Source organism: Myiozetetes cayanensis, unplaced genomic scaffold (genome assembly GCF_022539395.1).
Source record: "Myiozetetes cayanensis isolate MyiCay16 unplaced genomic scaffold, myiCay2020 scf16, whole genome shotgun sequence".
Classification (NCBI taxonomy): Eukaryota; Metazoa; Chordata; class Aves; order Passeriformes; family Tyrannidae; genus Myiozetetes; species Myiozetetes cayanensis.
The window spans coordinates 6,564,412-6,576,968 of NW_026087270.1; the positions used below are offsets into that span (position 1 = coordinate 6,564,412).

Here is a 12,557-nt window from a genome sequence, read left to right on the forward strand (position 1 = left end):
ATCAGCAAGAGCATCTTTAAAAGAACACCCACAACCCACAACAGTCAATTCAAATGATTCAAGGGATTCAAATCTATTACTGTGAAAGTAATTGGATCATTAAAAATTTGTGATTCTCAGAATGCAATTCCAGCTGGCCAAAAACTACAAGTTAGAGATATGACCATGTCACACACATACTCATTTCTTAAGAAGTAATATATAATTTCCTACATACCATTTCTGTTATTTCAACAAGCAATATTTCTATTATATTATTGATGTTAGAAATCACTTCATATAATTGCTCTCACCCTGCAAAAATGTCTACTCAAAGACTTTTATCCATTAAGCAGTACATAAAGAGAGTTATTGGCCAACTACAAAGTTAAAATTGACTTCAATTTCAAACAACTTTTGCAGTTTTAGGATTTTTCTTTTAAGATAGTGAGGAAACATACATCTCTAGTGAATCTAAATTATCTTTATTCACAATTCAGTGAAACTGCCATCATTAGGTTTAGTGCTAGGACACTGCTTCTAACATCACAGAGTGAAAAAATACAAAGGAGAAGTGTGCAAAAGAAAAAAGCATAAAAGCTCCTTCAAGATCAGAATTCACTGCAACCAACTGTGAGTTTGTTAAACCTTTCAGCATCACCTTGTCAACCAACGGTGCCAGTTATTCAGAAGTTCAACAGGTAAGCAGCAAACAGGCCTTACAGCAGGAAGACAAACTAGATATGGTAAAGAATCCAGAGAAAACTACTTATCCAACCTCCAACACGGTTTGTGGGAAATCCAGGTAACAGAAAGATGGACACACTCCAAGTGATCACATTCTTTTCCGTCTCCTTTAAGTCAGTAACTGAAACAAGTCTCTACTTCAAAGACCATCTTTAGAACCAACTAGTGCTCTGCTAAGTAATAAAACTTCCTGCAAAACTTAAAATGACCTGAGGGAAAGTTTGTCATTAGGAAATTTTCATGGATAAAATCCAATTTTTGAAAATGCCCTTATTCTACTGGATTGCAATTCACTTTTATAACTGCAGCAGGAAATAAAAATGGGTTATTAGCTTACTATATTAAAATCCTGAATAAGTTTGTACCTTAATGCTCTCAGGTGATAGGATATTTGTAAGCTAATGTGTTTTTGAAAATGCTGAATTGGTCAAAATTTGAAATTCCTGTTCCTTAGTAAATTCTGAAAAGTAAATTAATTCTGTATATTGTTAGTGACAGCATAATTGAACACACATTCTGTAACCTATTCGGTTCTGCATATGCACCAGGACTGCCACCCATGCACTTTCACGCAGCACACTAAAGGCACCCTAAAAGGAAACCTCTCAAATTTTTATGAGGGTCTGTTCTTATCAGTTGACAACCTATTCTTAACCTCGTGTAATGAAAATAAAAGCAAATACTATTCGGATGAGCACCAAGCAAAATGTTTACCTTGTTTTGTTGTTAGAAATGTAACTCATTTGAGTTGCTTTGAAACAATTTGACAAAGGAAACAAGAAAATAAACACTGATACCAATTAGAATATCAGCTTGTTCCAATACCTTTATGTTGGTCTAAATTTCTTTTCTGGTATATTAAAAACTGATTCTACTCTAATTAATACTGATCAAAGTTTCAAACATTAAATTTTCATTATGGCATCAAACAGTAAACAAATGAACAAACCCATAAGTGGTTTCAATTACAGTAGTATTTGTTTTAACACTATTTAATCAAATAAGTAGGTACCTAACAAATAATGATACAAAAATGTAAATTAAAGTAAAAAGAAAACCATATAACCTGAGTTGTGCATCTTTAAACAGTCTGACAAAGAGCTGCCATAACACAGTAAGGCAGTTTGACTCCTAGGGCTCCTGCTGTTCAAAATCTGACAACCTGGGGATTCTGCACTGGCAGCAGGGTAGGTCAGCACTGGCCATGAAGCTCTGGAAGCCTGAGCTTCCACGTGCTAAAGGCTGCCACAGATCCTCAGTGCAGGGAGTACCTCAGAGACCAGTGAGAATTTGAGGAATTGAGAGCTGACAAAAAAACTGGGCAAGACCTAGAAGAAAAGAGAATCAAGCTGGTTTCAACAAAAATAAACATGCTTAATTTGTGTTTGCATTTTCCACAGAATCAGTGTTTTCTCCCAGAAAATTACTAATCCTTCTAAGCTACATCTTCTAAGGAAAAATTGTTCCATCAAAAAAACTCTGACCACGTCTACTCTTTTTATTATGTATTCTGTAATGATTCTGTGATAGTCATTATACACCACAGTGAGAATTCAATGCTAACTGGATACTAAATGAATTCATGGTGTATGTACTAATCAAAGATATTGGCACAAAAATTAAATATATTTATGGAAAATAATAACAGAAGTCAAGACATGATTCTAAACAGATATCACAACAATTTTCAAAAAGATGTTGAGATTCCTCTTGCTTTACAATTAAGAGCTAGGTAAGACATATGGGAAATACTGAAAGTCTGTGAACTGCAGAAATCATCTCCACACTGAAGTGATATGGAACTGGAAAGAGTAATATTAGAAACACTGATAAGCCTATAATCACCAGCATTGGAAATCTGTAAACAGGAAATCAGAAGATCAAAGAAAGACAATCCATTTGTTTCTCTAAAATCAAGTAGACTCCTGGATGTGCTGGGTACAAAACTTGAGCACACACAAGTATTTACTGCCATTTCAATTACAAAGCCATGCTCATAAGCTATAAAAAGGACCCATTTCCTCCAATTTACAAATAAGCAGGTCATTGCTTCATGGATATACAGTGACAAGCACTGCCTGAACACAGACAGATGAGTGAACTGTTTGCACACAAAGTGACACTGCAGGACAATCCTTCATGAGGCTCAGCAGCCACGCCAGGCACCTCAAACTCCCTCTCAAGTTCAAGAACCCAACCTGAGCCATGCTCAAGGGCCAGAAGTGGAATTTAATCTTGTTCAGATCTGACTTCATAAATAATTTTCTTCCCAAAGAAACATCTTTTACACTATCTCCAGTTACACCGAGGTTTTAATATTGCCACCTCCTGCCAAGGGACTCCTCCACCCCCCACACATAATAAAATTTCAATTGGAGCAAAACAAGAAAAAATTAAGTTGTAATTTTTATATTTTTTTTGTAAATCTGAATCAATTTATTCACTGGAAAACTCTTAGTTTCTTTGTTTTCATGTCTATTCTCGAACACTCCAGGAAAAAATTATGAACTTCTAAGTGTAAGTGTATTTAGGAAAAAGTCTTGTAAGTGGCAAAAACATTAACTGTGCATAGATACCAAAATAATTTTTAGTCTAAATGTACAAAATATTTCTTTATACCCCCATCAATCAAATCTTCCACAGAATTTGCAGTGGTTTTAAAACACCATAATTTTTACCTATTTAACTTGCTGAATAAAAGAAACAAAATCAACTGAGGCGTTATGAATAAACACAGCAGCTTTCATATTTGTTAATTTATAGCTCTCTGAACTTAATGGGACTCACTTTTTTCCCCTCCATAAGCAAATTTTATGTTAAAGTAAAAAGTTTTTAAGCATATTACAATAAATCCTCATACACAGTATTATTATTTAAGTTCATGTTTAAGTTTCTTTAACTTAAAAATATTTACCTACAGTATTACTGGAAAAAAACCCAATGTATTTACTGGACATAAAATACCAATACCTTTGACAAATAGCATAGAAAAAAGTTCATAAAGAAAATGACACTTCTAGTTGTCAGGAAATCCCTTTTATTCAGTTTGCTACCCTAGCTGATATTTTATGTCCAGGAAAATGTAAATAATATGACTTCAGCTGTACATTAAGTAACAAAGTGATCCATAGTTTCATAACTGGTAACAAAACCAATAAGAGAATGCACATGAAAGTATAAACTATAATTTTTACATCACAGTCTTTAGCCAAAACCTACCAAAGCCAACGTGAATTCTTCCCATGTTCTAAAGCAAACATCAAAGGATTTTTGGAAGAACAAAACATCCCTTGTGAGTTATGAAACATAACAGGTTTCAAATCAAGTGTCTAAATTTTAATCTTATGCTCTGCAAAACTGGGAGTCATTAAAAAAAATCCAAAGCTTGTCAGATAACAGTTCTTTTAATAGAAAATGTCCACCCTCCCCAACTACAGAAATGTTGGCAAGTCCTCCATAAAACATGCACTAACACTACAGCATGCCTAGACAAAATGCATATACTTCAAAATAAATATAGTAATACTTTTATCCAAAACCAACTGAAAATGATCTTTCCAAAGAAGGAAGAGTAGTAAAAACAGCATAAAGTAGAAGCAAGTCTGTATATGATAAATAACACCATAAAAATGGTGATCTCAACTACAATGAAACATTTTACAGGATAGAAAACATGCTCATGCATTAACCTGAAAAAGGAATTTGACAGATTTTGATTTCCTGGCTCTAAGTCAGGAAGTTAATTACACCAGTTTTTAAAGCTGCTTGGAGAACAACTGCTAAGCCAGTAAACACAGGTATATTTTGTACAGGTTTTAGTAAAAATAAAGATAAGGGTTAAATACAAAAGGTACCACAACGCATTTCAGAAGCACATGACAAGCCTGGACTGGCATGCAGGTGTGCTTATGCACATACACACAAGGAAAGAGAAGAGGGGTTCAGGGATTTAAGATATTTATATGACTGGTCAGCTCCCATCACTCACCTTCACAGCTGTAACTGTACACAGCAACCGTTGACCTTTCAACCAGATTCTCGTCGTGGTGCCAGCTCACTGCCATGTTCCCCATTCCAAAATAAGGTTCTTGTTTCAAGTACAGCATTTGTAGTGGATCCATATAATTTAATAAAGTCACGTTATAAGATGTTCTGTTCTTTAGACTTAGGGAGTCATCCCCTGGTACACAAACACCGCTTTGATCTTTTGGAACAGACCCTTGCTCCGTAAGAGAAGTAGCAAAACTTTGCTCCCTATCTATTACAGTGGTATCTTTAACTTCTTTGGTCTCACATAAATTTTGTCCTTGTAATGTCTTGACTGCTTCAATATGCAAGTAGTCATTAAGTCTGATTAATGCTTTACAAGCATCATGTATCTGAGGACTGCAATATTTTATATCATAGCCTTCAGTAGGCCAAGGAACTGTAAACAATCTTGTGTTCAAGTACTTGTAAGTGCATCCTGGGTTTCCAATTAATATACGAGACACTGGAGTAAGGAAATCTTTTCCTTTGATCCTTACAAGATCTTGAAAGAAACAATCGTGTTCTCGCAAGGTCAAAAAGCCTTTTTGTACCATTTGATGGAGCTCTTCAGGTACTGTCTCAGATTTTCGGAAAATCAGCTTGGAATATTTGGTTTTCCACTAAAGGAGAAAAAGACAAAAACACCAAACAATAGAAAATAATTACTCTTTTTACAGGAATCAAAATATTTCATATATTGAAGAAGAGACAAGGCTAAATTGCCAAGTTATCAAGCATGAGTCTAGAATATAGTGAAGAAACAGATGCAAGTATTTGTTACTTTATTTTTATATATCAATATATTGCACAAACTGTGGGTATGAACCAGTGGCCTGTAACCAGAGAGTATCACTAGGACAAATCTATAAATCAATCAATCAATCAATCAGAGGATTCTGGTAGTAATCAGTAGAACATATAAGCTCACCTGATGAACTTAATGTTACCTTTACATATACAAACAATAGAATATCAAGCAGTAAGAAAACAACTCTTCTTTTTGCAACGGCTGCAAAGACCATATTGTTTCATTCTGATGAACAGAATTCAACACTGGTCCTTTTTGTTTTCACATTCCTCAGTGCCTGCCAGTTAGCCTTCCTGTTTTATATAGAAGCTACCCTTTTAGATAACAGAAAATTTCCAAACTTATTTTCCTCCCCAGCTCCCTACCTGTAATATCCTTTTTCCTCATATCCTCTTCTGACCATACCAGCTCTGTATCAGCTGGAGTTCAGAGTCCAGCAGTGTTTGGAGGCAACAACTCCCAGCAAGGTATAATGCTGCTAATCAGCAGTGTCTTGCTTTGCATGCACAATACTGCTTCCCACGCCAGGAAGGCTTGGATAATTTTATTTTGTTAATCTGGTTTTCTAAGGAAGCAAGTATCACATAATCACACCTTTTATTGGTTGCCTGTAAATCTGCTTTAACTACTGCTGAGACTGTTTGGCAAATGGACAAATGCTAGAGAACAAGTTCTCAAAAGGAGTTAGTTCTTATGTATTTCATTAAAATTAATAGATAAATAAAAGAAATGGATGCAAACTAGTGCCTTTAGTAAGGGAAAGGCTGCAATGTGAGCATATCAAGTATCAATTAGCAAGTATGAAGCTCCAAAGGACTCCACCACACCTATCTCCTTCTGTCCAGAAATTAGTCACTAGACTGGGGAAAAGGCAGAGACCAGTGGTGGTGTGGGGAAAAACGTTAAGGTAAACTGAAATCTGAAGGCATTAGACAATGGGGCAAGAGCACATGGATGCACAAAACTGATCCATCGAAACTTTTACTGACCTAATATCTTCCGTTCAAAGTGCTTTTAAAAATACAAATAAAAGTCACCAGCACAAAGCACCACAATGGCTTACAGTCCATCTGTGGGCTCCTTCTGGTGTAACTCAAAAGTACTTTACTAGTACTATCTACTTCCAAGTCTCATTTGAGACTTTCCTTTCAGGAAATTAATTTTAAAATCCAAAGAACGTGCCTTTAAAAAACACAAACCAGGCAATAAGTCAGTATGCACATTTTCTGCTGCATGAAAACAGTTACAGTTTTGCATCATAACACACTGTTATCTTACAACACTGAAGAACTGGCTTTATAGGATCGTTTGTTTCTACTAAAAAATGGAACATAAAAGGAAGCCTATTTTAAAAATAATGATTACACATAATAAATCTTAGTTTGTCTGTAACCCTTGCCACCATTTCTTGTGAAATCTTTACAGTGAAGCCAACTCTCCTTCTTTGCACATTTCCAAAATCTAGCTTCCTGGAGAGAGGGAAAAAACCTGAAACAGTATCTACAGATAATAATAATATCTGACAATTGTATTTACATCCTTAACTTCAAATACCCAATTTGAAAACAGTTCCAGATACCTTTCTGAAGGTCCCTCTACAATTCCCACACAGAACACTGGATCCCAGCTTTCATTTAAAGAACTGAATCTAAACTTGATAAAAGTAATTCAGCTGAGCTTGTCAAAAGCTCAAAATGATTCCTTTAGAGGTCCTGAACTGTCCCTTTTGTTTCAGTCAGTGCTGTGCATCTCCAGCCTTTGAAGGGTACAAAGAAAAAATCCTTATGAACAACAAATTCTGAAATCAGTAACTGCACATTTCAGACTTACAGCTACAGGCTGCAGTCAGGTGTGTGGGTACAGGTTGATGGCAATCATAAATACCTTTTCACAATCATACTTCATAATGACAGAACATTACATGTTGTGACATACAAAGGTTATTCCTGCATTATTTCTTTCATTATGCAAATGCCACGTATAAAAGAAAGAGTACTAACAGTTCTATAGCAGTATCCCAGTATTTCTTTAAAGAATTCTGTACACTGGACATAGTCAGGTCAAATTAACCAATTACCTCATAACATATGCTACTGTGGTATATTTAAACAGTCATTAATACTATGTATTTTTAAACCATTTATATGAAAATACAAAGAGACTGAATTTCTGACATGAATCGCACCCATGAAATTACAAGCAACTATTAGACACAGAAGGAGGAAAACAAGAATATGATGTAAAGCAATTAAATGCCTGAAAACATGCACTAGAAAGGAAACACACAGATTTTACAAAGGTAACAACCTTGTATTCGCCCCCCAGATGCAGAGGTAATGCCTTGCACATTTTGTTGCCAGCCAAGGCAGAGGCATGTTACCTTTGGATTGTGTTTTAAGATCACACCCTTAAGAACTACTTTATCATGAAGTTTCCCACTGTACACTTAGAATTCTACCTTAAAAAGAAAAAAACCCACACTGACATCTCCAAAGAGAGCAGGAAGTGGAAACACATTTCCGACACATCACACGAAAACAGTTTGGTCTTCTTTAAATCTCCACCCAGTGACTGTGCTGTGCCCTACATAAGGAAAACATTAAGGGATCAGATCCAGGGTGAATGCCGGGTTCACATCGGACACCTTGTTGTTTCGGGGGGATGGGGAAGGGGGAGTAATCATGTCCTCTGTGTTGTAACTCTGACAGCAAGTATTAAAGGTCAATTCACTGTTCACTCTGAAAGAAGTAGGCAGAGTGCTGGCAACTACAGGACAAAAAAAAATAAAAAAGCACATTTGATGGTCATATCTGCATTTAACGTTACACACAAGATTTTAAATATATAGATGCCTTCTCTTCTGATGGTAATACTCAACACACAAATCCACCCTATGGACCCAAGTGACAGAATAAAGTTAGAAATCAGCAATAAGGACCCTTGATAAGAAAACTGCCATATACATCGTGAAATGATAGTTTGTACTATGATGAACAAATACTTGTGAATTACCTCATTAAAAGCCTTTTTCTTGTTCTGAACTCACTTTAAACATTACATTTTTTCAGCCTATGGCTTGGGGCCCATTTCTAAAATCCTTCATTGAGCAAGATACATTGAAAGAGGATGTCAGTGAAGTTTTGCTTATGATGGAATTTCTTACTTCTGTTCAGCTGTGCACTTCCATATCTGACAGGATATGGCAGTTTTTCTACTTGCATCCTACCTAACCTTTCCAACATGTTCAAAGAATGCTGCTTTATCTGAGGTGGATCCTTAAAGGAGTACAGCAGGTCTGTCCAGGAAAGACAGTCTGTAAAACTAAAGTGTATGTGATATTTCACTCTGCAATTTGTTGTCTTCAAGCTCTCGCCCTTCTTTTCCTCCCATCTGTACTGCATTTAAGCATCATGGAACTTGTAATTTCTACAGCTGTGATTCAAGTAACATTTCATAACCACCACAGAACTTAAAAGGTGCTTGTGACGCTTATCATGTATACTTAAAAAACCTAGCATGCACACATACACTACATAAAAAGTATAATTCTATATTTGCAAAACCAGTGTATCTAAACTTTATTAAGGCTTGAACAGGTCTGATCTCCCTGCTTATCTTGTTCCTATTGTCTTCTATATTTGTGGGTTACGCTTACTGAGCAAATGAGATGCCACCTGGGCAACCTTGGCTCCACCTTCTCTTTTCACATCAGCTCCAAGAGAATGTGGATTTACAAAGATGGGAAAAGAAAAAGATGCTGGGCAAAGCAGCTCTTGGCAGCAACAGAGACAGAAGAAGAGAACAAAGAAAAGGAGATGTAACTGGACAACGAAAGAGAAAAATCAGCTCCCTGAGTCTTAAAAGGGGAAGAATTTCTTCATGAACTTTAGTTTAAGACTAAAAAGAATATGTTTAAGGTTTTCGTAAATAAAAAAATAAAACTAAAATCCATCTGTTTAGCTCTTATAAATTTTTCCAGCTCTTCCACACTTCTACATCTTTGGGCCATATATCAACAGAAGACAGACAACACACCTGTAATGTAAGCACACTCGCTGTAGCTGTTCAAACTATGAGATTATTTCTTATGCTTTTCATCTTACAGCATTCCAATTTGATCTGATTGAACCCACCCTGTGTTTTACAGCTGATATAGAAAGATCCAAGACAGATGCAGAAAATTCTATTAATTCATCATATTTTTCCATACACTCATTTGGTTTACTATTCATGTGTCTACTGGGCCTGATCTTACTTCTGTTTGGTTTCATTTGAGGCATTCCAGTTTCCATAGCTTGCTTTGTAAGCAAAGTCTCAATGGTTACTTATTGTTTGAAAGTAAAATTAAGTCCCAAAAAATTTTAATTTCTATGTTAATATTCTCCCTGTTTTGCCAAACATAAGCTATAAAGAATAGGTCTCTTCACAGCCCAGATAAAAAAAAATTAAAAGAATGATGAGATGTGTTTTATTTCAACAAAGCATGAGATACTCTGATTGTTACACATGTTACCTGGTACTCAGGGCACACCTCTAAAAATAAATTAAGTTCACTAAGTTCTCATTCACAAATATCTCAGTTCTAGAGATCTTATTTCGCGCCACCTGGAAGTCCATTATCAGCCATCAGGACACCTTTTTTCGTATCAGATTTCACAGTGTGTCTTTGAAGAAAGATTTATTTGTTGTTCAGTCCAAACAGTCATTTTAGTTTAAAACAAGTTAGAAGAAATACATTACCAACTGGTGGAAATTGTCATCGGCTGGAGTCATATATGGAAGTCTATTCTCTCCAAGTTCTTCAAGAAGCTTTTTTTTCTGTTTTGGAGGGATAAAATTGAAACAGAAAATTAGACAAAAACCAAGATATAAACAGAGAAGTATAAAATCAGTTGTATTAAAATGACAAAAAACAGTGCAATTATTTCTCGTTACCTTCAATTCTGGAACATTAAATAAGGAAAAACAGAAAAAAAACAAACAGTGGAACTTCTCTACTTATAAAGCAGTAATTGAAGTTAGGTAGTCTCTGAGCACATGAGAACTTTTACTCCTAAATTCTTTTTCAGATAATCAGTCCTCATTACACTGACCAAAATCCATGTCAGTCTCATGCTCTTCAAAACTGTGCCTACTTTATAACTAGACATGAATTTCTTACGTATATGTTGTAAGAGCAAGACCAGATGGAAATGGAATACAATTTTTACAAGAATGGTAAGGGTGTAATACAAAGGGAAACACAGAATAAGTTAAAAAAAGGTATCACTAGCACTTTCATGAAACCAAGTTATATGGAAGCTACATATTTCATCACCTAGATGTTACCGCAAATGGAGCATTCCACAGACAAGAAAATTAATTATCAAATTAAAAAATCCTTTTTCTTCTATATTTCCCTCTTCACCATCATTTTGGGTTGCATAAATAGGTCAAAACAATCTTCCCTATTCTGGCAATCTTATTTAAAAAAGGAAGAAAACAATATTGCATGTAGTAACTAACTCTTGGCTTATAGCAAACACATAAACAAGGAAAGCTGAACTATTAAGAGTACGGTTGTGTATTCTATGACAATTAATTCCATTTATACAAATTTAAGCATTAAGGAAGATGACAGAGGTTTAAAATCATGAGGAAGTGTAGAGGTTTTGGAGGTTTACAGATCAGTCCAACTACAATAAGAGCGGGTGCCTCTCTCTTACTCATCTCCACACTCTCAATGTGCTGAGCACTGACTCTTAACAAGCCCGAGAACAGCACTGACATTCCTGAACTGGCCCTTTAATTTCTCCATGTCCTCAGTTTGCTTTGGGGACAGGTTGTTGGCATGTTACGGCCATGAAGTCATTGGTTAAACCAAGCATATTGTGACTTCAGATTAAGTTGGCAGAGAATGACATGCTGATTTGTTGCATCTCCTAAAACAGTTACACTTGACTATTACTAAAAGCTTGCCAGAATTTTATTACATGGAATCACTGAAAACATTAGATTGGCTTTATTATCTGAAAGACCAACCACATTAAACTGCAGGGGAAAAAAAGCGTATTACAATATGGACTCACATCTGTGAGAAGGGAAAAAATAAAGGTAGGAAGAAGAGAGATTCTGACAATTTCTTTGTCAAGTACCAGCCTCTTGGCAAAAAGCACAGAACATTAAAATGCACTCCTGTGTATAGGTAGTACTAGTTCACATTTGATTGTCAGATCTGGCTAAGTGCTGCTCTTCAGCTTGATGTGCAGACTAATACACACAGCTGGGTGGTATAACATGCTGCTCATCTCTTATGCAAGAAGCTGTCACACAGATGTCAAAAACATCAAGCTACTCACAAATACCTCCAAAAAATAAAAAAAAAAAAAAAGAAAAAAAGAAAACCTGAAGATCTGGCTATACTAGCTGGCTGATGTGTAAATCTAAGTACTGTTACATAAGCATTGTTTATTGGCTCTTCAAACACATAAACCACTAAATAAAAATTTTTAAATTGCCTTTAGTTGAAGATATAAGGCACCTTAAAAATAATTTTTCTAAATCTGATTTTTACATTTTAAAAATTATTAAAAGTGTAGCATTTTATTCAGGTATCAAGATTACATTTCTAACACTTAAAAAAATGTGATTGTTATATATACATTAGTGGTGCTAATACATGAAAAACCATCTTACAAGCTCCATCCCTATAATATCATCATGCACTGTGCACTGCTTCAGAAACTTCTGGCCTTCAAAGAGGAGAAAACCTCTGCAAATACTCATTTTGTAGGCTGCTATGAATGTTATTGGCGCTATTATACCTGACTGATAACTGCAATGAAGATCAGAAGCACTAATGCCCAATTTTAGAGTGTGCAATGAACTTCTTGAAGATCTTAACAGATTCTGCTCATTTATTAGTCAAAGAGAGGTCTATTAATGAGATGACTCATTGTGAAATTCATCATTTGGAATATTAATAATTCGAATATCTCAATCAGTATAATTTTTT

At 35.4% G+C, this 12,557-nt stretch overlaps 1 protein-coding gene across 2 annotated transcripts in view; it reads right to left on the reverse strand.

Moving 5' to 3' along the window:
* Positions 1-12,557, reverse strand: part of FTO (FTO alpha-ketoglutarate dependent dioxygenase) — a 234,940-nt gene that overhangs the window by 185,230 nt on the left and 37,153 nt on the right. For both annotated transcript variants that reach the window (XM_050311353.1, XM_050311354.1), the window contains exons 2-3: positions 10,304-10,381; positions 4,715-5,375 (exon numbers count right to left, since the gene is read on the reverse strand). In XM_050311353.1, the coding sequence (XP_050167310.1) occupies positions 4,715-5,375; positions 10,304-10,381 (739 nt within the window). The remainder of the gene's footprint in view (positions 1-4,714; positions 5,376-10,303; positions 10,382-12,557) is intronic.